This window comes from Cyprinus carpio, chromosome B6, assembly GCF_018340385.1.
Source record: "Cyprinus carpio isolate SPL01 chromosome B6, ASM1834038v1, whole genome shotgun sequence".
Taxonomy (NCBI): domain Eukaryota; kingdom Metazoa; phylum Chordata; class Actinopteri; order Cypriniformes; family Cyprinidae; genus Cyprinus; species Cyprinus carpio.
The window spans coordinates 29,383,585-29,409,229 of NC_056602.1; the positions used below are offsets into that span (position 1 = coordinate 29,383,585).

At 35.0% G+C, this 25,645-nt stretch overlaps 1 protein-coding gene across 3 annotated transcripts in view; it reads left to right on the plus strand.

Moving 5' to 3' along the window:
• The first annotated feature begins 3,618 nt into the window (after nt 1-3,618).
• The window catches only part of LOC109054232 (potassium voltage-gated channel subfamily KQT member 2-like), a 43,435-nt gene continuing 21,408 nt past the window's right edge, over nt 3,619-25,645 (plus strand). For 2 of the 3 annotated variants that reach the window (XM_042726685.1, XM_042726687.1), the window contains exons 1-4: nt 3,621-4,337; nt 21,146-21,236; nt 21,318-21,444; nt 22,108-22,283. In XM_042726685.1, coding sequence (XP_042582619.1) covers nt 4,045-4,337; nt 21,146-21,236; nt 21,318-21,444; nt 22,108-22,283 — 687 coding nt within the window. In that variant the 5' untranslated portion in view covers nt 3,621-4,044. Of the gene's footprint in view, nt 4,338-21,145; nt 21,237-21,317; nt 21,445-22,107; nt 22,284-25,645 lie in introns of all 3 variants that reach the window. The other variant, XM_042726686.1, reaches the window with a different exon arrangement.

Consider the following 25,645-nt stretch of genomic DNA (forward strand, 5'->3'; position numbering starts at 1 on the left):
TTATTATTTATTCAGCTTTCGTGACAAAGCTTACACACACACACACACACACACACACACATACATATATATATATATATATATATATATATATATATATATACATATGTATATATACATTAAAGGACAGTAATTTAATAAAAATGCAAATGGTAAGTATTTCATGTCCATCAGCAGTGTTTGCTGAATCTGAGAATCTGAGGATGTTTTATGATTGATGACGTTATGTTTCTCCTGTCATCATAGGAGAATCGCTGTTAGCCGTCTGTACTGTAAAGATGATGAACACAACCTGAACTCATTGTTAGCTGAGATGTTGTCATGGCAACGCAACCCAGAAGCGATGAAAAGCAGCGCTGCCTTCGTTCTTCATCTCCTCCATCCCGACAAACACGCTCAGATATTGATGAATTATCGCAGCCGTTTTGTTGATAAATAAGCTTTTCTGGCCCTGTTTTCTTTACGGTCCCCTTAGTGCTCGTCAGAACACAAATGTTTGGTTTGTTGAATTCCTCGTGATTCTTGGCTTTCTCTCGCGGGAAGTGAATGTGCTGCTGGGCCATTGGTTTCCACAGAGAGCTCAGATCGTGATCAATAATACGTCAATACCGTCATATTCCCCAGTGTGAGACACCAGCTCACCTCTAACCATCACTATTCAACAGTGCAGAGAAGAGCAGATGACAATGTGATTTTGACATGCATTAGATTGAACTGGACCATTCAAAGTCAGTCTAAATCACATTTCACCCTGAAAAACCTAAACATCTAAGCAGGCAAATCATTTTGAAACATCTGGTTTATAGTTTTGTTCATTTCATTATATACACAAAAGTATTGGGACACCCCCTGGTTTGACTGCTTTAGTAATTTCCATGAATACCAATATTAATATATGTTTATTATGATTTTATTGGTATTTTTGTGATTTTTGTTTTTTATAGTTTTTTTGGAAAAGTTTGGTTTTGTGTTTTTTCATGATGGTGCCAGAAAGAAATGATTGATTGAGTCAGAACTTGACTGGTCTGCAGAATCCCGAATTTGTGAATTAAAGAAATGATTGATTGAGTCAGAACTTGACTGGTATGAAGAATTGATTGTTTGTGTATTAACTTGACTGGTCTGCAGATTAAATTATTTTTGAGTTACTGTGTGTTTTTGTTGTTTTTTTATCCTCAACATTAAATTAACATCGAGGGCCGCAATGGCTTTATTGTGTTTTTATCCTCAACAGAATTTTCAGATGGATTCAATGTCTTTATTGTGTTTTTATAATAAATGGTATCTTTAAACTAATTTCTTGATGGAGACATTTATTTCCTCAATGGGTACTGTTTGTTTTGAGATGTTAATAAAATTTTTGAATAGATGTGTTATTTTTATTTTTTTTTAGATGAATTTTTGGAAGTGCGTTTTTCTGTTCTAAAGAAGAGGGTGTTCCAATACTTTTGTATGTACAAATCATTGGTGTTTTTGGCTGAAGGTCAGCATTTAAAGTCACATTTCTTTTTTAACCTTGCTTTATACACAGAGGCACTGTCATGTTAGAATAGAAAAGGGTCCTGTCCAAACTGTTGCTATAAAATTAAAAGCCACCAATTCCTTAGAATATCATTATATGCTTAAACATTAAGATTTGAACTCATGGAAATTACTAAAGTAGTCAAACCTGTTCATTACAAGGGGGTGTCTCAATACTTTGTCCATATTGTATGTGTGTGTGTGTGTGTGTGTGTGTGTGTGTGTGTGTGTGTGTGTGTGTGTATACAGCATATTAATTAATATATATTTCTTTCACTTTTTTGATATATTTTCAATTTTGGCATTATACTTGCATTTTACATTATTTATTATTTTTGTCAATTAAGAATATTACAGTTTCCATTCTCAGAGAACTCCAGTATACATTTATTCATTTGGCAGACACTTAAGGAAAACAACAAACAATTCATCACGAGGCAGACACTTAGGTTGTTAGGCAAAGTTTTCATTAATAGATGGGAAAAAACAGGAGGAGGGATAGTTAGAGGGTAGATAAGGTTTGTTAGGCAAGTTTTCAGTAATAGATAAATTGTTCTGAGGTTGTTGAGGAGTCGATGACTGAGATGAATGTCTGGAATGAAGCTGCAGTGAAGATGCTGTTAAATATAGAAGGCCATGAGAGAATGATGCATCTGCCTTTAGATCATCTGAACTCTCTGTTATTGGGTAAGTTCTGCATCACAGTGGCTCACAGTTACTGTAAGTGATCTGATCAAACCAGTATTAACCTTCAAGTCTATGTGAAGATGTGCGCTGGCCATCAGAATTAAACGTATTGGTCTTTAACCATCAGATTATATTCCAGTTGAGTTTGACCCACAGTTATTAAATAATGTTTTTCTTGAAACTTCTCATTTAGGGTCTGGGGTGTTGTGGGACACGCATTTATTATAATAACATTTATTATATTTTTTATTACAATTATGATGTTAACAGGTCAGTTTGACCCACGAATTTCACGGTTAAAACAGATACACAGACCAAAAATAGCATCTGAAGGTATTTACATTAAAGCATTTAACATGCTTTTATCACAAGAAATATGTGTTTCAATTAAGGTGTAAATTTTTTTATCAGTTAATGCATGTGAACTTTGCTGGGAATTGAACCCATGATCTTGGTGTTCAGAAAAGCATTTTATTTTTTTGTGAATTAAAATACAAAATCAATAATTTTAAGAAAAAAAAAAAAAAAAAAAAAAATCAACAATTATCTTTGTATTTTTGAAATGATCTTGAGCGATGACACACACACGCAAATAAATAAATAAAAATTAAAATTACATATAAAAACCATGATCTTGGCATTCAGGAAAGCACGCGTATGTGTGTGTGTGTGTGTGTGTATGTTTAAATTTGAGACTAATAGTTTGATTTTCTTATATGGATCTTTTATGGTGAATGGTCTTTAAGACTGAACATGGATATAACACCATCAATTCAGCTAACAGATCAGGCCTAACAATTTAAATGTGCAATAAATTGCCAGACATATACATAAACATTTTTAACTTATTCTTACAGATATTTTACTGAATAAATCTGGTTTTAGAGTGTTTTGAGATCAAGCAGGGGTGACCAGCTAATAAAACCATCATAAGCAATTACAGAGAGGGCATTTATTAAACCTGGATTTGCAAACAAACATTACTTCTGGCTATAAAGTCAGTGTATGATGCTTGCCTTTGAAAACCCCAAACAGGCCATGCAATATAAGAGCAAACTGAAAAAATAAAAGCATTCCTTTTCTGCTGTAAAATAATGAATAAATATTATAAATAATGATTGAATAATGAATGAAATGGTTTTAGAGGGTTTTGGAATCAAGCAGTGGTGACCAATTTAAACCAGCTAATTAAACAATTACAGGTGATTACAGAAAGGGCATTATCTATTAAATCTGGATTCAGAACAAAAACAAAAATCGATGATGGCTATAAGGACGTGTATGATGCTTGCTTTTGAAACCCGAACAGGTCATGCAATAAAAATGCAAACTGAAATAAATAAATATAATAATCAATAAAAAAATGAATAAATAAAAAATAAATAATAATAATCAAACGTTGCTTACCTCAAATAATAATAATAATCGTTTAATTCAGCCTAAGCCGGTAATGCTAGTCTGAAGGCTGTTATGGGCAATACAGAAAGGTTATTTATCTATTAAAACGGGATTCAGAACAAAAACAAGAATCGATAATGCCTGTAAGATGCTCGCCTTGGAAACCCAAACAGGACTAATTACATTCGCAACACCAAAACTAGTTCTCCAGGGAGAGGTAAACCTGTGTAAAGAGAGAGAGTGAGAGTGAGTGTGTGTGTGAGAGAGAAAGAGAGAGAGAGAGAGAGAGAGAGAGAGAGAGAGGCTGCAGATCGTCTTCGCGTCGCTATTGGCTTCTCGTTCCTCAGCGCCGCGCAGTGATGCTCGCACCTGGTGAAGGGCGGAAGAACCGCAGCATCAGCAGCAGCGGATCTCCATGACGACAGCAGCATCTCCAGCATGGTGCAGAAATCCCGCAACGGCGGCGTGTATCCCGCGCCGCAGGCCGAGAAGAAGCTGAAGGTGGGCTTCGTGGGACTGGAGGCGGGCGCCACGGAATCGAGCCGAGACGGCGCGCTGCTGATCGCGGGCGCGGAGGCGACGAAGCGCGGCAGCATCTTGAGCAAACAGCGCTCCAGCATCTCCGGGAAGAGGCCGCCGAAGCGCAACGCGTTCTACCGACGCCTGCAGAATTTCCTCTACAATGTTCTGGAGAGACCTCGCGGATGGGCGTTCATCTACCACGCTTACGTGTGAGTACCATCACAACAAAGAGCTTCTGGAGCTTCACTGGCATCCTCTCGCTTTCGTGCGCGCACTTGATGAGATGTTTACAGGGTGGCGACAGAAGACGGGATGCTTTCTGTTTCGCCTTTATATCAGTCGAACAAAGGGATGGATCCTTGGTGTTTCTTTAATATGAATAGTTCAGATTAGAGCCAGACCTGCCCAAAGAACCCTTTCATTGACATCCTCTTGTGTTTCTTGAGAAGCACTTCACGCTTACAGCGTGGCAGGATTGTTCTAGTGATAGAACATGATGTGACTTTTCCTCTCTTTATTCTGTTTCTCTTAAAATACTTTGTTTAAATGGATATCTGCACAAAGAATTATTCATATACTGCAGTGAATCGTTCTGTTTGTGACTTTAGGCTCCTGTTCTTCATGGTAAAGGGTTGACAGTGAATTATTATCTGCTGCATTTCTGTTGTGCATGTCATGCATTTTACACAAGTTATCATAATAGAAGATGGTGCAGCTCCTTTGGTTGCTCATTATATCATTCTAAGAAGATTAAAGCAATAGCAATAGCAATAATGGTAATGATATTAATAGATATGTTTAGAGCCAGATCTGCCCAAAAGATCCCTTTCATGCTTCTTTTCCTTTTGGAGAAGTGCTTCACGTTTAACACATTGAGTGGCAGGATTGATGTACTGTAGTAGAAGATGATGTGACTTTTCTTTTGCTTGTTTATATGAATAGTTGGATTCAGAATCATATCTACCCAAAAAAACTTTTATAACGCAATGAATCATTCTGTTTGGGACATTGTTGTTGTTGTTTTTTACTTTGCATGTGTTTTAGCAATAGACAATTTTCTTTCTGGTTGCTTATTATATCATTCAAAGAAGATTCTTTAAGCGTTTCATGTTTGTCATGTTTACAGTTGATATAGTGTAGAAGATGATGTGACTTTTCCTCAGATAGTTTAAAGAAGCCTTGTTAGCCACCCAAAGTAACCTCTTAAATTGCAGTGAATCATTCTGTTTGGGACTAGGCTCTTGTTCTTAACAGATAAGGAGTGGTACACAGCAATGAAGTGTCATCTGATGCATTTCATGCGTTTGACAGAAGTTATTTTTGACAGAAGATGGTGCCGTTCCTTCTGGTTGCTTATTATGTCATTCTAAGAAGATTAAAGCTTTTTTAATGGTATTAATTGTTCAGTTTAGAGCCAGATCTGCCCAGAGAACCCTTTCATGATCATTGTGTTGAGGCGTAATGTTCTTTTGGCTTCTGTTCCTTGTGGAAAAGCGTTTAAATGTTTGTCATCTTTATAGAGTTGCAGGATTGATCTTCTGTATTAATAGAAGAAGATGTGACATTTCTTCTGCTAGATTATTGTATGTCTCTTTTATTGGTTTTGATGAATTGTTTATTTATTTGAATGGTTTGTATTAAGATTTATTTATGTGAATAGTTGGTTTTTGTACTGATATGTGTCATTATGTTTTTTTTTTAATGTAATTGATGATCTTGTTCTTCTGAATGAACACTTGTTGTGCATTTCATGCATTTTTAGCAATAGAAGATGGCGCATTTTCCTTCTGCTTGGTCATTATATCTGTCTGAGAAGATGCCTTAAAGCTTTTAATGGTATTAATATTTCAGTTAGTATCCAGGTGAAATGAATCATCACAAACTGAAGCTGTCGTCTTCCGTGCTTCTGTTTTGAATCTAACACAGTTACAGATGTTTAATTGGCAGATCGTTTTATCAACAGAATATGATTCTGAGTGCCTTTTTGGTGGTTCATTATATCACTCTGAAAGCTTGTTTTGTGATATTGATAGTTATTATTTACCCGGAGAATCGTTTCATGCTCAGATTTCATGCTCACAATGTGTTGGGATTGAAGACTCTTGTTACAAGCTGAAGAAATCCAACCGAATGTCATTTAGAGGTGCATTTTAAGCCTGTAAGAGATTTAGTTTCACATTCCCTTGTTTTCGCTTGTCCAGAGCTCACGTTGTTTCTCATTCTCTCCACATCCTGGATCTGGATCTTTTGTAACTCGTACTGTATTATTAACCCGTGATCAACATCGGAGCGAAACACAGAAGGCAGAATGACAAACAAATGTCTGCAATCACCGAAACATGCTGTAAAAACACTGTTTAATCAAGAACTGAATCAGAAAGTATGCATATGCTCAGTTTCCGTGATTCAAATCACCATTACAATCATATACTGTGGCATTACTTTGTGGTCCTGAGTGATTATCTGCACCATGATTAATGTATCGTGTACCGTTGTGGGTTGTATTAAAGTTTAATGATGTATTTACTGCATGTTTGGTGATATCAGCTGCAGATGTAGACGTGCTCACCAGCGACCCTGTTTTGAAGCGTACGGTGATACCAGTGCGTGTATCTTCACAGCATTACCCTCCGACCGCGTCTAATCTCACTCAATTAAGCGTGAGTCAGCGGCTCATTGAAGGCAATGTGAGGCGCTGGTTTCAGCACCGCGGCATGTGAACAGCTCCCGTGAATCTCACAGCAGTCCTGAGACACAGATGCATGAGCAGGAACTGCATTTACACTCAGTTCACATTTAAAACTCTGACACTAGGTCATTAGATACAGAAAGAATGGAAAGAAAGATCATTTATAGTTAGAGAATGATGCACAATCATCATACTAGTTGTTACGGTATTTTGACCTGGAGAGAGTATTATTACCGCAAATTGGATTCCATCATTTATCAACTAGTTTTTTTTCAATTAGCACATTTTATTCTTTTTATTTTCAGTTTTTCCAGTTTGGGACTGATTGATCCCAGGCACCTCAGGTTTTGAGTGATTATTTCCAGAAATGATACACAAATAATAACTTTTTTCACTTAAAAGTTGTTGCGTTGGTCACCAGTGTTTATAACAATACTCATCTGTTTGGTGCATTTTGGAAATTGTTGTGATTTCTTTTCTTTTTTTTAAGTAAAATTTTTGGGAGTTAAAACATATCAAAAATACCACCTCAACCAGCCCAAAACAGCAACATTGACTCTTAATGGTGTTCTTAATTCTCTTAATTAATGGTAAAATTAAATTAATAGTGCATATTAAACTTTTTATTCAGGACTGTAATAAAATCACAGTCTTTATTTACCTGACATCATATTGCCTTTTTAGGCATCTGTTTTATTATCTTTTTGTCTTCACAACTGAAAATTAATCATTTTTTCCCCATTTCTCCATATATGCAGTTTTTATCTTCCTATCTGATGAACTTGTTTCCCGTTTTCTGGTTTACTTTTATCATAATTATATTTAATTAAACAATGGACTCATTAGTCGATGTTATCATGGATCCTGAGCATCTGGATTGTATCTGGTTACATTAGCAGCCGTGTGGGTGTAGATACAGGATTAGTTTCTTCATGGTCCTCCAAAGCTTTCTTTCCATGCCACAGTCGTCTTAGTCTCAGTCAAATCTGTTCAGCTGCTTTGGGACGCTATGTATAAAAATGCTGTACTTAATGCTATATTTTAAACTAGAAGCACATTATGTGTTGATTTGGCAGTAGGAACAGGACTGTAGTCAATAGTAAGGTGTTTTTTTTTAAATGTATTTAAACTGCAGATGTGTCTGAACCACTATGTTTCCACGTTGGCAGAAAACTGCAGAGTAACAAGCTCAAGTCAGCAAAACCTGCTAATCGTAGTAGACAGTCTGGAAACCAGAGAGGATGAGTTAAATAAATAAATGACTCAAAACTGCCGCTGACACTGTGTTTTAGAGGTGCTGATGTTCACCAAATAACATGCAGTAAAGTTAAACGATGAGAGTCCTGATGTGAGTATTTCACAAACATATGCAATTGAAGCTGTTACATTTTTTAGCTATGGTTGCTAGAACTTTACCATGAAAAATATGATAGCTTCATTTTAAGTGTTGCAGGTTGAACATAAATTTACAGTAAAAAATGAGTTTAAAATGTATATATTTATTTAGTTATTTTGCTTTATTTTTAATATGTGCTTTGTACCTTTTATAATATACTGCTACCATAAAGCTACCTTAAAACACAGATGATAAAGAGAAAACCACTTGATGAATTAAAGTTCATTACATGTTGAATTATATACTATTATAGAAGGTACATACAAAACACCATAACATAATGCATTAGACATTAAATTAAAAACATAAAAAAATCAAACCTAATGTATATAACTGATGAGATAAAAATAAGAAGAAACTCAAAAAAAAAAAAAAAAAAAATCAGTTGTAAGCAGTCACAAAGGAAATTGTCAAAAAAAAAAAATAAGATGTTGTCAATTTTACTTAACTTCCAAAGTCAATATTTTATTGTAAAATTCCCATTAGATGTCCCATTAGATTTGTTACACTTTCTCACTGTATGGAAACTTACCATTAACCACTTATTAGGTTTTTACTGCAGTGTTTTTATAATATTTTAACCATTAACATTACCGTCATTTTATGCAGTGTAGTTTCCCCGTTTTTACAGTTTTAGTCTTCACTAACATTTGTGGAAAAGATGCAATTTTATGCAGTCTTCATTTACTCACCAAAAGGAGATAAAGCTATATTGTGTGAGTGAGAACACTCTGAGAACAGATATATATATATATGATACACACGTCTCTCATGTGACGACATTGTGTTATAAAACTCATGTCTTATGTTGCCTTTTGGTCGCTGCTGTCTTTCTGTAACCAGCATCAGCAGTTTTCTGATTAATACCCATCATTACAGAGCCAGGTAGACTGTGTGTGTGTGTGTGTGTGTGTGTGTGTGTGTGTGTGTGTGTGTGTGTGTGTGCTCTCAGCTCAGGTGTGAATCAGGCACCAACGTTTAAGTTTGCTGTGAAAAAAGCAGCATGGTTTCAGGCCGACAGAGACGCGTCCGGGCATTCGGCCCTGCACCAGATGAACACAGTCTGATTCATGAGGCACTTCGGCTGGTTTATATGGAGCTGTTAGTGTGCCACACCATTACACTGATGAAGGAGACGCACCTCATAAATATGCACTTTCTGATGAGCTGAAGCATTGGTTTATAGTGACCAAAGAATCAGTTCAAGCTTTTAGTGTGGATGTGAATGTCAGTCCAGGTCTTCTGATGTAATATAATAGATTTGTGTAATGAATAGACTCAAATATAATCATTATTCATTGATAACCAACTATGAGCTTTTTTGTTCCACTCTTTCCATTTTCTTTGCATCAGAATAGCTTTTTTTCATGTTTCAGCTGTTCATTTGTAGAAAAGCTTGGCCAAAATGATTTGGAATAATTAAGATTTTTTTTTAATATATATATTTTAAAAATGAAGTCTATTCTGCTCACCAAAACTGCATTTATATCAAAAACAGTAAAAAAAATTGTAAATATTTTTACAATTTAAAATAACTGTTTTCTATGTGAATATGTGTTAAACTGTAATTTATTTCTGTGATGTGCAGCTGTATTTTCAGCATCATTACTCCAGTCTTCAGTGTCACATGATCTTCAGAAATCATTCTAATATGATGATCTGCTGCTCAAGAAACATTTATTATTATTATCAATGTTGAAAACAGTTGTGCTGCTCAATTTTTTGTGAAAACTGTGATGCATTTTATTTTTGAAGGTTTCACAGATGAATAGAAAGTTAAAAAGAGCAGCATTTATTTGAAATAGAAAACTTTTGTAACATTATCAATGTCCTTACTTTTGAGCAATTTAATGCATCCTTGATGAATAAAAGTATTGATTTTTTACAACAAAAATCTCCAAACCCCATATTTGTATTTGTCAACATTGCTAACAATCAGAAATGTTTCTTGATTATGAAATTGTGATTTTTGAATGATTTATTGAGTTAATTTGATAATTTTGAATAAAAATATTATGCTGAAAATACAGCTGCACATCACAGAAATAAATTACATTTTAACATAGATTCATATAGAAAACAGCTATTTTAAACTTTAATAATATTTTTAAAAATTTGATGCATTTTGATCGAATATATGCAGACTTGGTGAGCAGAAGAGACTTCTTTCAAAAACATTAAACATTTTAATTATTTCAAAATTGGTCTGGTAGTGTTACATTTAGAGGTGAACTCATTTCTGTGTAGTTAAAGGGAAATGTCAGTCTGGCTGCAGGTTGTGGGACATTTAAAGTGATTTAGAGGACTGTGTCTTCAGTATCACTCTGTCTGTCAGTCAGGGAGGTAAAGCCCAGTTTTGTGGGTCAAGGAACAATCGTCAAGTAAGAGGGAAAAACATCACATAACTGCATAAATGAAGACCTTTTTCTGTTGCTGTTTCATGGGTTGAATTGCACTGAAAGCTGCTATTTCAGTCACAACAGCCTGAGATGAAGCCAACATAAAAAGAAGTTTACATTTTGCAACCCATTTTCCCTTTGTAAAATTATATATTTTTGAGTGAAACTGGATATTCACTGAGATGAAATTGTATTTTATCCATCGGGAGCTGATTGGACTGGAAAAATTTGTCAGATCTTGATTGTTCTTGAGCAAACACTGATCTTTGGTTTTGTTTTGTAGGTTTGAGGTGTTTGACAAGCTGTACGCAATGCATTTTATTATGTGTGTGTGTGTGTGTGTGTGTGTGTGTATTTGTGTGTGTGTGTGTGTGTGTGGTGTGTGTGTGTGTGTGTGTGTTTTTGTGACATATTCAGACACACAACATTGTATAATGACATGGGTATGACACAGGTATTACAAGGAGAGGGTGACTTATGAGGACATAACCCATGTCCCCATTTTTCAAAACGCTTATAAACCATACAGAATGAGTTTTTCTGAGAAAGTAAAAATGCACAAAGTTTCCTGTAAGGGGTAGGGTTAGGTGTCGGGCAATAGAATGTACAGCTTGTACAGAATAAAACCTGTGAATGTGTGTGTGTGTGTGTGTGTGTGTGTGTTTGTGTGTGTGTGTGTGTGTGTGTGTGTGTGTGTGTGTGTGTGTGTGTGTGTGTGTGTGTGGCATTTTGGTGTGTGTGTGCGTGTGTTGGTATCTAGCCATCTGTCCTTCGGTATTTTTATTTGGTCAATTTAGATGAAAAAAGCAGGTGGTTTAATGAGGGAGTTTAAGTTGAAAGTATTGAATTTTGATACCTCCACACTGTGGGAATAAATCATATTTGAGTGTTTATATGTATGCATGTGTTTATTACTGAATGCCTTCGTCATCATTTAATTTACATACATTTACATAGATCAGCTGAATGAAAGATGACATGCATGATTGTGTCAGCAAGAAACAGATAATAAAGCCCTGGAGTTTTGTATGATCAGTCATCTCATTATCCTCTTGCTTTTCACAATATTTAATGTAATTTAATTGAGCCAAACAATGTTTATCTGTATTTATAACTCTGTATATAGGTCTGTTGCTTTCATGACCCATTAGAAGCTCATCAGGGTCGGTTTAGTAGTTTATTAACTATATTTATTGCAGCATGTGTGTCACAGCACTAATAAAAGCATCAGTCAAGCACACTGTCCTAACATGCTCATAAAGCACACACACACACACACACACACACACACACACACCGGTGTGTCTCAGAACATCCTGACCTGTGTGAAGATCACAAACATCCTCTGCGTCCCTCTGAGGGTTTACTTTCAGACATTTTCTTCTTCTGCACTTTGTGTTTTTGATGGTATTTTAAGGAGATTTTTTATTAAAATGATATTATGTATTTCTTAGTGTTTTCTTTCAGACATTTTCTTCTTCTGCACTTTGTGTTTTTGATGGTTCATTCTCTCATTGGCTGATGTGTCTGTAGTTTATCTTAAAGGTGAGCATTAATGTAGAATTATAGACTATAACAGAGCAGAATGAATAGAAAACAAAGCATTGTGAGTGTTTCGAGTAGTACATATACAGTATTGATATTATGTATTTTTTTTGTTTATGGAAATTTATTATTTAGTGTTTTATAATTAGAATTAATATTAATTATTATGTAATTATATATAAAAATAGTAGTCTTATTAATAGCATATTGTATAAATAATAATAATAATAATAATAATATCTGTATATATAATATCCTTTTAAATATGGTGATGTTATTATTATTATTTATTTTTGTGTCGTCATTAGTGTGTGTGTGTGTGTGTGTGTGTGTGTGTGTGTGTGTGTGTGTGTGTGTGTGTGTGTGTGTGTGTGTGTGTGTGTTTGAACAATAGTTATGTATTGGTTCTATCTCTTTCAGTTGGGTGTGTCCCGTCCTGAACACTTGCCCTCTTCACTGGTGTGTCCATCTCTCTCTCTCTCTCTTTCTCTCTCTCTCTCTCTCTCTCTCTCTCTCTCTCTCTCTCTCTCTCTCTCTCTCTCTCTCTCTCTCTCTCTCTCTCTCTCTCTCTCTCTCTCTCGCACGACCGACCCCCCTGACCGACCAACCGAGCGAAAGAAAGAGTTTTGACAGATTGGTCGACTGAGAAACCCTCAGGACCTTCAGCTTCCAGATTCAGTTTTATAGTCTTACTGAACTCACACACACACACACACACACACACACACACACACACACACACACACACACACACACCATCTGATGAGTGTGTGTAAGTAAGATGATAGAGATCACTAAAAAAGAAAAACTCACTCTCATGTCCGGTGGATGTCTAGTCCATCTTCAGTGGATTACAGAAGTATAGCTGGATGTTCATGCAATTAAAAAGCATGGTGAAAAACATAGCCATAAATATTCTACAATGTCTTAGAAGTAGTCCGTATGACTTATTGATATCACATCAGGCTTGTATGCTAAAATGCATTCGTTCTTCAAAACTGATCCTTTAGTGCTCAGTAAATGATTGTTTGTAGGTGTACTGTCGCTTTAAGACAGCGGTATGCAGATGAGTGCATCACATGCTTCTCTAACCACCTTCACACTTCAGAAAGGACTGTTGTAATGAGTGCTGTCACGTGTTATTAGAGTGTTTTCAGTCGCTGTCCCACACACACTGGGTGTGTGTGTGTGTGTGTGTGTGTGTGTGTGTGTGTGTGTGTGTGTGTGTGTGTGTGTGTGTGTGTGTGTGTGAGGGTCACGAGCGAGTAGGTGGAAATGCACCTGTGACACCATCGATTGTTCACAGTGCTTGTGTTCTTGTTAAAACTGTTTAGCTCTTGCTGCTGATTCCACACTATAATGCTCTCTGTTTATTATGCAGGTAGAACAGAAGAGGTCAGATCATCTTTTTTTGCATTTCATTTTATTTTTAGCATTTTACTTACAATGTTATTTATGGTTTCTTGCATCAGATATAGTCATACATTCAGTCTTATATCAGTTTTGCAGCCTCTCTCTGTTCAGATCAGACTGAAATGATCCATTTTTTAACACTGTAAGATACACGAAATTGATCAAAGGTTACAGTATGTTTAAGAAATGTAAAATTTATCAAAATATTTCTATTTCAAATAAATGCTGTTCTTTTGAACTTTCAGTTCATCTGTGAATCCTGAAAAATAAAATGTATGACAGTTTCCACAAAAAATATTACTGATTTCAACACTGATAATAATCAGAAATGTTTCTTGAGCAGCAAATCAGCATATTAGAATGATTTCTGAAGATCATGTGACACTGAAGACTGGTGCTTTTGTGTACTTTTACCCCATTTTACCCCCCTGTAACTGTACTGTTCAAAATTATAAACACCAAAGTGATGTTTGACATCAATAACTTGTTTTTGAGGAGTTTAGTTTAGGTTTTCCGTTGCAATGAACTCATCTGTTTCACATTTTCAAGGCAAATTAGATTATGCATTATACGAGTTTTTAACTTAAGTTTTAACTCCTAAGAAGTCCAAAGTGCTGATCTGTGAGTGAATATTGCTGCAGGTCTTCCCTGGTCTTCTGTTTTAAGTCGTGTAATCACATGTACATGATATATAATGAGGTGCTGGGGGAGACGCTGTGTGTGTGTGTATATAGTGTGTTTTTATAGAGTGTTTTTATATCACTATTTTTCTATTATTTTTTTTTTTGTTTTTGTGATATCTATGTGTATGTTCTACTCAGCTGTGTTTCAGCGTCTTCAGCAAACTGCTGCGGTTTATATTTGAGGATTTGATTATATTCACAGGTCTTCAGAGGGTTGTGGGGAGCGGCAGCGCCTCGTTATGAGCAGCTGTAATTACTGTAATCAGGTCCGGGAGCATCAGGACTGCGACTCTAGAAGCAAACAGTAAATTAGGAAAGAAACATTAACACAGGAGGTTTAATGAGCGCACTTAAACCTGTGTATGTGTGTGGTTTCAGTGCATTGAAATGCTTCAAATTGATGTAGCAAACGGCATCTAGAACTGTGATTTTTTTTGGGAAATGATTAAAGATTATTAAGACTTAAGTTTAAAAATCTCTCATTACATTTGCACATTTGCATGATGCGTTGTGAGTAGTCATGCATTTCTTTGCACTGAAAGCGATGTGTGTTTTGGTTCCCTGTAATCACTGCTGGTTCATTCAGGAAATGGAAATGTAGTTTCTCTCTCCTGATTTCTCCTTCATGTCTGGCTGATTTATTGTGAATCAGAGATCTACGGATTAGGATGAGGATGAGAGCCGTAGATGAGGAAACGCATGTGTGTGCATCCATTAGTGTGAACGAACGGATATACAGCAGCTTCCTGTGAGGGACAGTTCGATTATCTCAAGGAAACCATCATGGGATGTTCTGTGTGCTATTAAGAAAGAAAATCACACGTTCCTGTGGCTCAGTGGTAGAGCATTACGTTAGCAGTGCAAAAGGTTGTGGGTTTAATTCCCAGGGAACACACATACTGGTAAAAAAAAAATGCATAGCCTGAATGCACTGTAAGTTGCTTTGGATAAAAGCATCTCAAGTCAAGTCAAGTCTGCTTTATTGTCAATTCTTCCACATGTACAGTACATTCATACAGAGAATCGAAATTGCATTACTCTCAGACCCCCGGTGCATACAGAAAAATGCTAAATAAATAACATTTCACACCACAGTTATTACACTACGGTTTCAGACACTACTTCATATACAGTATGTGTGGTGTGTCTGAAGTCTTTAACGCCTTGTTGTCCAGTTTAAACATCTAAATTTCAATACATTTTCAATAAATGTACTTGAGAAGCCACAATCGATGAAATATTAAGTCTTTTCAGAGGATGCATCTATAATATGTATGTTTTGCATGTTAATGTTTTTTTTTTATTAATATTTTGAACTAGTTTTTATGTTTCCATTTTAAATATATATATTTGTTTATTTTAGTTTGACTTTTAATTATTTTAGTACAATATAAATTAAGTTAATTTTGTTTTACATTTTGTTTAAGTTAATATTTATTTTGTTTAAAGTAACAATTTTTTTTTTTTTTAAGTTAAACTACAATAACCCTGCTACATCAGTATAAACAAGTGTAAAAATCTGCCATTGCAGCAAGACAAAATACAGGCTTACTTATATTCGCAATAAAATAGATTTTTTGGAAATGTTTTTTTTTTTTTTTTTTCAGTGTGTGTGATAAACCTTGACTAAATAAACTATGCTCATACAATTAATAGTTAGTTTTTCAAAAGTCCAGTATTGCTGTCACATCATATGTTGTGTTTTGGATGACCAGGTAAATCAGAAAGATCATGTTGACCAAATCTCATGCGTATTCACAAGTTAGACTGACTCTAACCAGCATAAAGCACACATGGGATGGAAATCCATGTTTAGTGTTAATGCACACATTAAACTCACTGAATGTCCCGCTGGAAGAATGTCCCGTACACAGAAAGATTCCCGTTCCTCGTGTTCTCAGCAGGAGCAGAGAGTGTGTGTTTTGTTCGGAGTCGATAATCTATAATTAGAGCTGTAGTCTTGTCATCTAATCCACTGGACAGAGGCTGTTTGCAGGACCGGAGAGACGCGACTGGACTCAGTAACACGAGCCGTACGACAGCAGACCCGCTTTGAAATCAGATGTTTGATTCTGAACATGCAGGATGTTACAGACGCAGCAGAATCAGTGTGTGTGAAGACAGAAGAGTGAAGGGGAGTTTTCTTGATAGAGGAGACGTTTTTGTTGTTTTTAATCACTAACTGTGCATTTTATCAACAGTAAGAAAAAACTGGATAGAAAAATAGATAATATCCTGGCAGAAAGTTATTGTTGATATGTTTCGTTAACTGTAAAAACAACAAAATGCAATGCAAAATTCAATGAAAACTCAGCACACAAAATTCCTTCATATCGCCAGACTTTTCTTGGAATGAAAGGGGTAGGATTTTAAATACATCTGTGAAATATGGTAAACAGCTCAAACTTCAAACAATACGATCTTATGATCATGCATTTGACAGAAAAATCATGGTAACACCTCGTTAGTTCAAGTGAATTCATTGTTAGTTAATTTCAAAATGTACTTGCATTTTTAAAAATCAAAGTTGTGTCTTTTGACATTAGTTAATGCACTTTGAATTAACAATGAACAATTGCATTTTTGTTAACAAACATTGTTAGATTATATTTACTAATGCATTAATGTTAACAAAAGAGACCTTGTAAAGTGTTACCAAAAATGTCAAACCAGATCAATTGTTTCTTTTAGAAAAATCACTGAAATTATGGAGCAAATAGAGACTTCTGAGAAAATGACCCCGAGTAAAGATCTTCAATCTTCTGGGCTAAAGTCAGAGTTTAGTTTCTCTCACGCGGAATAACAATAAAGCAAAAAGCCATGGCAGAAAGGCGTCGTTTTATATTGATTTTTATCATGTTTAATGTGTGCTGTCAGGCATGACATGAAGTTGCTAAGATGATCTTGGTGGTTGCTAGGTAGTTTTGTATGATTATAAGTAGTTTCTTTCTGTCTCTTTGATGTTCTGGCTGTCTAGTCAGTGTTTAATGTTTATATGTGTCCCTGGAGCACAGAAGCAGTCATCAGTAGCACAGGTATATTTGTAGCAATAGACAACAATACATTGTATGGGTTAAAATGATCAATTTTTCTTTCACGACAAAAATCATTAGGATATTAAGTAAAGATCCTGTTCCATTAAAGATTTTGTAAATTTCCTACCGTAAATATATCAAAACATAATTTTTGATTAGTAATATGCATTGCTAAGAACTTCATTTGGACAACTTTAAAGATGATTTTCTCAGGTTTGAAATTTTTAAATTTTTTTTTTTTTTTGGCACCCTCAGATTACAGGTTTTCAAATAGTTGTAATAAATAAAAACTATTTTTAAAATATTTATACATTTTATATATAATATTTTATCATTATTTTATTTCATTTAGTTTTCATGGTTTTAGTTTCAGTTTTAGTTAACAATAACACCTTATGATCCCTACACTGAAAAGTTTGCCTGGCAACAAAGACAGAGAAAACATATTTAATTCCCACACAAACGCTCTGATTGGCTGTTCCACTGAATGTCCCAAAACCCTGTCTCTCGTCCAGGGGCGTCACTAGGCCCTTTTTAGGCCCCCTAAAAAATAATTTGATTAATTAATTTGTGATCGCTTCAGTCCCCTTTAAAAACTCATTTGAAACGGCCGCATGCTGCGTCAAGTTTCGGCTCCTCCCCTGATCTGAGTCTGCATGGATTCAGCGCGTTTTTCAATCCGCAGGGCGCCGATCAGAGCGAACATCAGAGAGTACAAGGTGTGTATGTGTGTGTGTGTGTGTGCATTTATTGATAGATTGCTATGATATGACATCTGCATTGGTGCAGTTCTTGTAATTGCAGTTTACATAAATTTTACTGGACCAATACACAGTTCGGTTTCTCATCCAATACCAATACGTCTTCGCTGCGTTCACCTTCAGCCCTCATCACAGTGTGATAGTTGTTTTTTTTTCTTCCAACAAAAATGAAGCGATTAACACCCATGAAAACGTACTTTAGAAAACGATCATAATTTATTTTAATTTACTTTATTATTGTGTATTTTGGCATTACATTATGCAGCCATGCACAGAAATGATTAAAGAAACACATCATTGTCTGAAAGCACTAAAGGGCACAGAGAGAGAAACATCATGTGGAGTTATTTTGTTTTGTATTATTAAATATAATTTTGAATTAAGTAATAATTAATCATTAGTGTATCATGATACATATATTAGAGTAAGAGACGAATAGAGTAAAGGGCTTTTTTTTTAAGTAATTGATTTATAGAAGTGGCAAATTGATAATTCATGTTGTTATTTTTAATAAATAGAAATAAATATAGAATAGATTAAACATATTGCCAATAGACAATTGCATTAATACATGTTTTGTCTGTATTCTTAATGAATATTAGCTGGTTAGTTAAATGATTTGAAATGAAATAAATTTTCAGGGGGTGACTTGATGTATAACCAACTGTATTGTTGATTATAAAGGCTAAAAAGCTAAAAAAAAAAAAATAATAATAATTTATATTTCATTGTAGATGGATATACCACATTACTTTTTTTTCTTGTCGTGCGAGAGTAGGTCTGCAAATGAGCAAGTCAGGTGAGAATAGAACGTAGACAGCCTCTCACACACAGTACCACTGTGTTCCCAAGATTCACTGCAGTCATTGAACCCTTATGTTGTTTTAATTGTCTGCCAATTTCCACGTACATTTCATGAGAAAAAGCAGTGGTATCATCAAAGGATAAACATGAATGTCCTAATAATGAATCAGGAAGTCTCCATTGTAAAAATATATATATATATATATATATATATATTTATATATATTAAATTTTCTAGTGACTGGGCACATCTAAATTTTTTTTTTTCTTTTTTTTTTCTTTTTTTTTTCTTTTTTTTACAGTGTTGTATATGGCTCAGTCAGTACTTCTACTCCCATATATGAAATACAGGGAATACAATGGAATAGTGGTTTACAATAAGGTTAGTAGTATACAACCCTACCCTAATAGTCAAATAATATATTTTTTTTTAATCATACCCTTATTGGGGGCTGAGCCCCCCTAAAATGAAAATCCTAGAAACGCCCCTGCTCTTGCCTTTCTCTCTGTTGTGTTCCTCTGTATCTGCGTTTGTTAGTGCTTGCTTTTGCTTGTTCTTTTCATCTAATCACCAGCTAATTAATCCTCGTTAAACACAGAACAGTCCAAGCTCATGTTCCCCCTTGATATTCATTAGGAGAAAGTGCTGACAAAGATGTTTGTGAGTGTGAAGATAGAGCTAAAGAGGCAGAAAGCTCTGTGAGTCGACGCGCTGTATCTTTGCACACGTGGCCAGCAGAGCGTTACATTGCGTCCGCACGTACGTTAATAAGTCCAGTTACACTTTACATGCCCGCTGGGAAGCATTACTGCACCGTGACTGTCGACAGACTCTTTCTCCTGCTCTTTACTGACTGAAATTATGTTGCTGTGCAAACAGAGAGATCAAGACGCAAGAGTGTCATTTATCAGTACAGTGTCATCACTATCAATCACTGTTACTAAACCTGTGTGAATATTACTTTTTACCTTTCCATGAACCTCTAACATGACCTTGCAGAGAAAATGAGATTCTTCTATTATGATGTTAAAGACAAGTGAAGAAAAAGCGAGCCTGTACTAAAATGAACCAAAATACTCAAAATGCATTAAAATAATACATGGAAGTCAAATTAATAATTTTGCTACAATATTATTTTTTTTCCCTTTTTTATTATATGTATATATATGTATATTTTTTGTTTTTGTTTATTTTTTTATTTTTTATTTTTTTTTATTTTTTATTAATTTTGAATAAATTTTGTTGAACCTGAAATCAATATATATATATATATATATATATATATATATATATATATATAAATTATTTTATATATTATTGTTTTATGTATATACATGTGTATGTGCATGTATATAATCATTAATTATATTATTACATTGCAGTATATGAACATATATAGATATATATTGTTTTTTACTAATTGTTTGTATTATATGTGTAATTTATTTATATGTAATATATTTTATAATGTATTTAATATATTTAAATCATATTATTATTGTAAATTTAGTATAATAATTTTTGTAAAATCCACCTGTGCATACAGCAGTATCATTTTTTTTTTTTTTTTATGAAATGATTTTTTTTTTTTTTATGATGTTGTTTTATTTGTTTTTTTATTTTTTTATTTTGTTAATGATGTATTATTTTTTTGTGTTGTTTGTTGTGTTGTTGCTTTCTCTAAAGGTGAGTTGTCAGTTTAGATCAGCTGTTATTTTTCTGTAGTAGTTGATAGCTGCATTTTTTGACACTGCGTTAGGTGAAATATAAAAACACATCACTCTGTAGAATTTACTGCCTGGGTCGGTGTGTTATGAGAATAACAATGTTTGTGTCAGTAAATAGTTTGTGTAATGTGGTCACGCGGAGGGCTAGCGTGTGCTAGCTCAAGCCTGATATCCCGCTATTCCTCATGTCTGCGGATGAGTGCCGTTAGCAGCCAGCTCAGCACTTCCTGCAGGATTCTTAGAGTTTGTTGAGGAACCGCAGCATGCTCACGCTGACAGAGAGATGATGAGAAAAACAGTGTCAGCAATGCAATTACCCACTTTAATGTGGCATTTGAAGGAGAGATTACACCTATACACTTGCTTTTTGTCTCTGTTTGCTGGACAATTCCTTTTGAAGACCTTATAAGGCGCAACCTGATCAGCTTTAGATAAAGCAATTCATTATGCCAATCAAATCAGGTCTATTTCCTATATTAATGCATGCATTTGTTTTTATTTTGCATAAAGCACATGCAAATGCAATGCACATCAGGTAAACTGGTTTTTCTCTTGTCATTTCAGTTTTCTGCTGGTTTTCTCCTGTCTGGTTCTGTCCGTGTTCTCCACCATCAGAGAATATGAGAAGAGCTCAGAAGATGCTCTCTACATCCTGGTATGTAATATCACAGAGGTACTGATTTAACACGTGTGCATTGATCTCATGCTAACATGACGTCTGTCTGTGTGTTTGTAGGAAATTGTAACCATTGTGGTTTTCGGAGTGGAATACATCGTAAGGATCTGGTCTGCAGGATGTTGCTGTCGATACAGAGGATGGAGGGGAAGGTTAAAATTCGCCCGGAAACCTTTCTGTGTTATCGGTGAGGATTTCTAAAGGCCTGCCAAGCTACACGGCAAAATGATTTTTTTACAGGAAAATGCTATTTTAGTATTTTTGCTTCAAAAATTAATGCACTTGCTGTTTTGCTGCTTTTAATCATTTATGAAATTTAATATCAATTTCTGGGTGAAAATAGTCAAAGTATATCCAAAGTCATTTTTTCATCAAGGATGCATTTAAATGCTCAACACGGGACAGTAAAGACTAATAAATCAAATAAATGCTTTCTATGCGTAAAAGAATCCCTAAAAATAAAATGTATCAGAGTTTCCACAAAACTGTTTTCAGCATTAAAAATAACCAGAAATATTTCTTGAGCAGCAAATCAGCATATTAGAATTATTTCTGAAGATCATGTGACACTGAAGACTGGAGTTATGATGCTGAAAATTCAGTTTTGATCACAGGAATAAATTACATTTTAACAGATATTCACATAGAAAACAGGTGTTTTAAATTGTAATAATATTTCAAAATTTTTACTGTACCTCTTTTATTGTACCTCTATCTACACAGAGATGAAACGCATGCCTGTATGCATGAAGTCACTTGTCAAATGCATGTAAATTTGCATATTTCCTATCACATTAATATTCTATATGCCTGTATATTTAGCTTGATCAGTTGCTGTTGTATTTTTCAGACATCATGGTGCTGATCGCCTCGATCTCGGTTTTGGCCGCTGGAACACAGGGGAATGTGTTCGCCACCTCTGCCATCAGGAGTCTCCGGTTCCTCCAGATTCTCCGGATGATCCGCATGGATCGCCGCGGGGGAACCTGGAAGCTCTTGGGATCTGTGGTCTACGCTCACAGCAAGGTAACCGAAGATGATAAACACTCCTGAAACGGTTCAGTGACCAGTAACACTTCCAGTATTCTCATGTAAATCTCATCCCACATTCTGGCATTCCCAATATTCACTGTGGGAATATCTTTCATGAGAGATAAAGGTCTGTTGGCTATAGATAAAGCAATTCATTATGCTCGTCAAGTCAACCCTGTTTACTTAATTAATACATGCATCTGGTCTTATTTAGCACATATCATTAGAAGTAAATGCAATTCATGGTAATATCAGTACATATCCATGCAAATTTGAAAGTCAACATGAAACCAGTGTTAACTTTCTTAATTCATGTTCCTAGTCTTATTGTGAATGATTCATCAGTGCACGTTGTTCCAATGGAATGTTACTTTTGAGTGCTGCTTTTGAATGGGATTGTTACCTTTGAATGAGAATGTTACCTTTGAATGTTTTGATTTGATTGTGAAGATCTTATTGTGGATGATTTATCAATGCATGTTGTTCCAAATTGATCTAAGTTCAAAATGTAGCAAAGCATCACTTTTTCAGCTTCAATATCTTGTCTCATGCAAAAAAAAAAAAAAAAAAAAAAAAAATGTCAGATAATTGACTTTTTCAGTTGCAAATGTAATTTCATGTTATTTTAAAACATTTTGAAGTCTTTTGATGCCCTCAAACAATGCAGCTGAAGAGTGAATCAACAATATACATATATAAGTCCCATTTCAGTTGCCCTTAAGAAATATTGCACATGGACCAAATATGATTTTGAGGGGTTTATTGTTGCTCTGGCTGCTCCAAGAGGTCTTTTGCTGTGCAGATATTGAAAATTGAAACCACAGGAGTCATTCTTTTCATGTGTCATTTGTCAAGCCCATCATTTCCTGCTCGTTGTTGAAGTGGGTTTGAGAGGTCAGATGCTCTCGTGGAACAGATCTAATGGCATCTTTTTGGCTCAGTGTGGCGGTGTTGAGGAGAGGAGGAAAAGGCCAAAGTGGGGGCGAAGCTTAATGAGACATCCTGATGAAGTGTCAGCTGGAGGTTTGCGATCGATAAGTCTTGGCAACACATTACCTCGTACTGTAAATGCAGGGCACACGGTCACAGATGGAGAACTGACAGGAACAAGACAGGCAGAATATTACATTTAATGCAAATCGCGTTGTGATCATTGGCTGTGCTTTGAAGATTTAGTAAAAATTGGCAAAGTTCAAAAGAACCTTTTGCTAATCTTCCCATTTCACATTTCTGAATATTCCCTGAACGTTTACAGTTTCCAGGTTTTTCTTTTTATGTTTTTAAAACATTTTTCTTGGTTATATGAATGTTACTTTTAAATGTTATTTTTGAATAAGAGTGTTACTTTTGAATGTTGCCTTTAAATCGGAATGTTAATTGAGTGTTACTTTAGATGGGAATGTTACTTTTGAATGGAAGTGTTACTTTTAAACGTTGCTTTTGAATGCTAGTTTGGAATGGGAGTGTTACATTTGAAAGTTGCTTTTAAATTGGAATGTTAATTTTGAGTGTTACTTTAAATGGGAATGTTACTTTTGAATGTTATCTGAATGTCTGAAACAATTAGTAAGTAGTAATGTTTCAAATATGCAATTAAAATGTTTTTGTGGTAATATTTTGAGAATGTTATTAAAGACCAGGGTGGCCGGCTGTATAAATGTAGTCAATATGTTAAGACTGAGTCTTGAGAACTAGTCTGAGGAACTCGCAGTTGTTCACAGTTTTCAGATTCAAATGACCTAATCTACATTTTTATGTAACTGACTGCATCTTGCGTGATTCCTCAGCAGTTTTGTGCTCTGTGAAAACATACGGGGAACATCGTCTGTTGTCCTGGTGATGAAAACACATTTTCTCTAATAAACGGATGCATTAAAGAATTTGCATGTTCACAGTAAACATACTGAAATATGAATGAGTTTTAAGGGAGCTGCACGCTAGCAGTGTGATGTGAGGAAAGCCGTCTGTGAAATAGCAGCATTAGTCTGATTAATAATTCATGCCGAGCATATTAATCAAAAGAGGAAAACAGGTTAATTATGTTGTGAGAAAACTGAAGACTTGATGATATGAAATTCTCAAACAAATAGACTTACGCCACATTCATAACAGAATGAAGTGTGGGGGTCAGTGAAGGTATGTGTACTAAATAATCATGGTGGTCTTTGGAGGTATTTGTAACAGAATGAAGTGTTTCTGTTTCAAATAAATGCTGTTCTTTAGAACTTTCTTTTCTTTAAAGAGTCTTGAAAAATAACATGCATCATGGTTTCCACAAAAAATATTCTGCAGCACAACTGTTTTTAACATTGATAATTATAAGCAATGTTTCTTGAGCAGCAAAGCAGCATATTAGAATGATTTCTGAAGATCATGTGACACTGAAGACTGGAGTAATGATGCTGAAAATACAGCTGCACATCACAGAAATAAATTACACTTCTCAGTGAAGGTATGTGTACTAAATAATCACAGATATTCACATAGAAAGCTATTTTACACTGTAACAATATTTCAGAATATTACTGTTTTTACTTGATCTTTGACTTTTTTTAATGCAGCATTGGTGAGCAGAAAAGACTTTGTTCAAAAATAATGCAACTCCTTACTGTTTGCAAATTTCTCTTGTTCACAGACCAAAATTATTTTTTTTGTTATTGTGGCATCAACTGTTTCAGATATTCCTGCTCCTAAACAAAGTAATCTACACTCCTTCCTTTCTAGATGGTCAGTTCTTGGCCAGATTAATCAGAGAAGTGGATTAGACTGCAGTCAAGAGTCTGATTAAAGCATCTTGTCATTCATTCATTCATTCACGCAGGTGCCATAATGAGTTCAGCCTCAGGCGATGTCTCTCAAGGGGAAGAAAGTGGGCGATGCGCTGACGGTGCATTTTTCAATCTAAACTGAGTTGCAGTGGCGTAACGTTCCAGCGTCTGAGTTTGAGTGGTGTCCCATTTCGGAAGGTGCTTTTGCCGGAGCAAAGAAATGCACATACTGACAGAGAAAGAGCTCAGAAGTCGTTTTTCTTTGACTTGTTTCAGGAGTTTGCTAGTGTTGACATGTTCACTGATCGTGATTACAGTAGTGAGTGTTCACATCACAGTTATCATTGTTAAAATAAAGCTGAACAAAATATATAAATATTATATGTAGAACTTATTTCAGTTTACATTTTAGTTTTAGTTGAAGCACTACAATAACTAGCTGTCACTAAAATAAATAAAAGCTAAACTAAACTAAAACTGAAACTGATATAAAAATAAATGAAACCTAAATAGTGAGTAAATATAAAAAACAAAAACGAATAAAAAAGACAAGAGCACATAACAAAATTACAAAAAATGTAAGAAAAT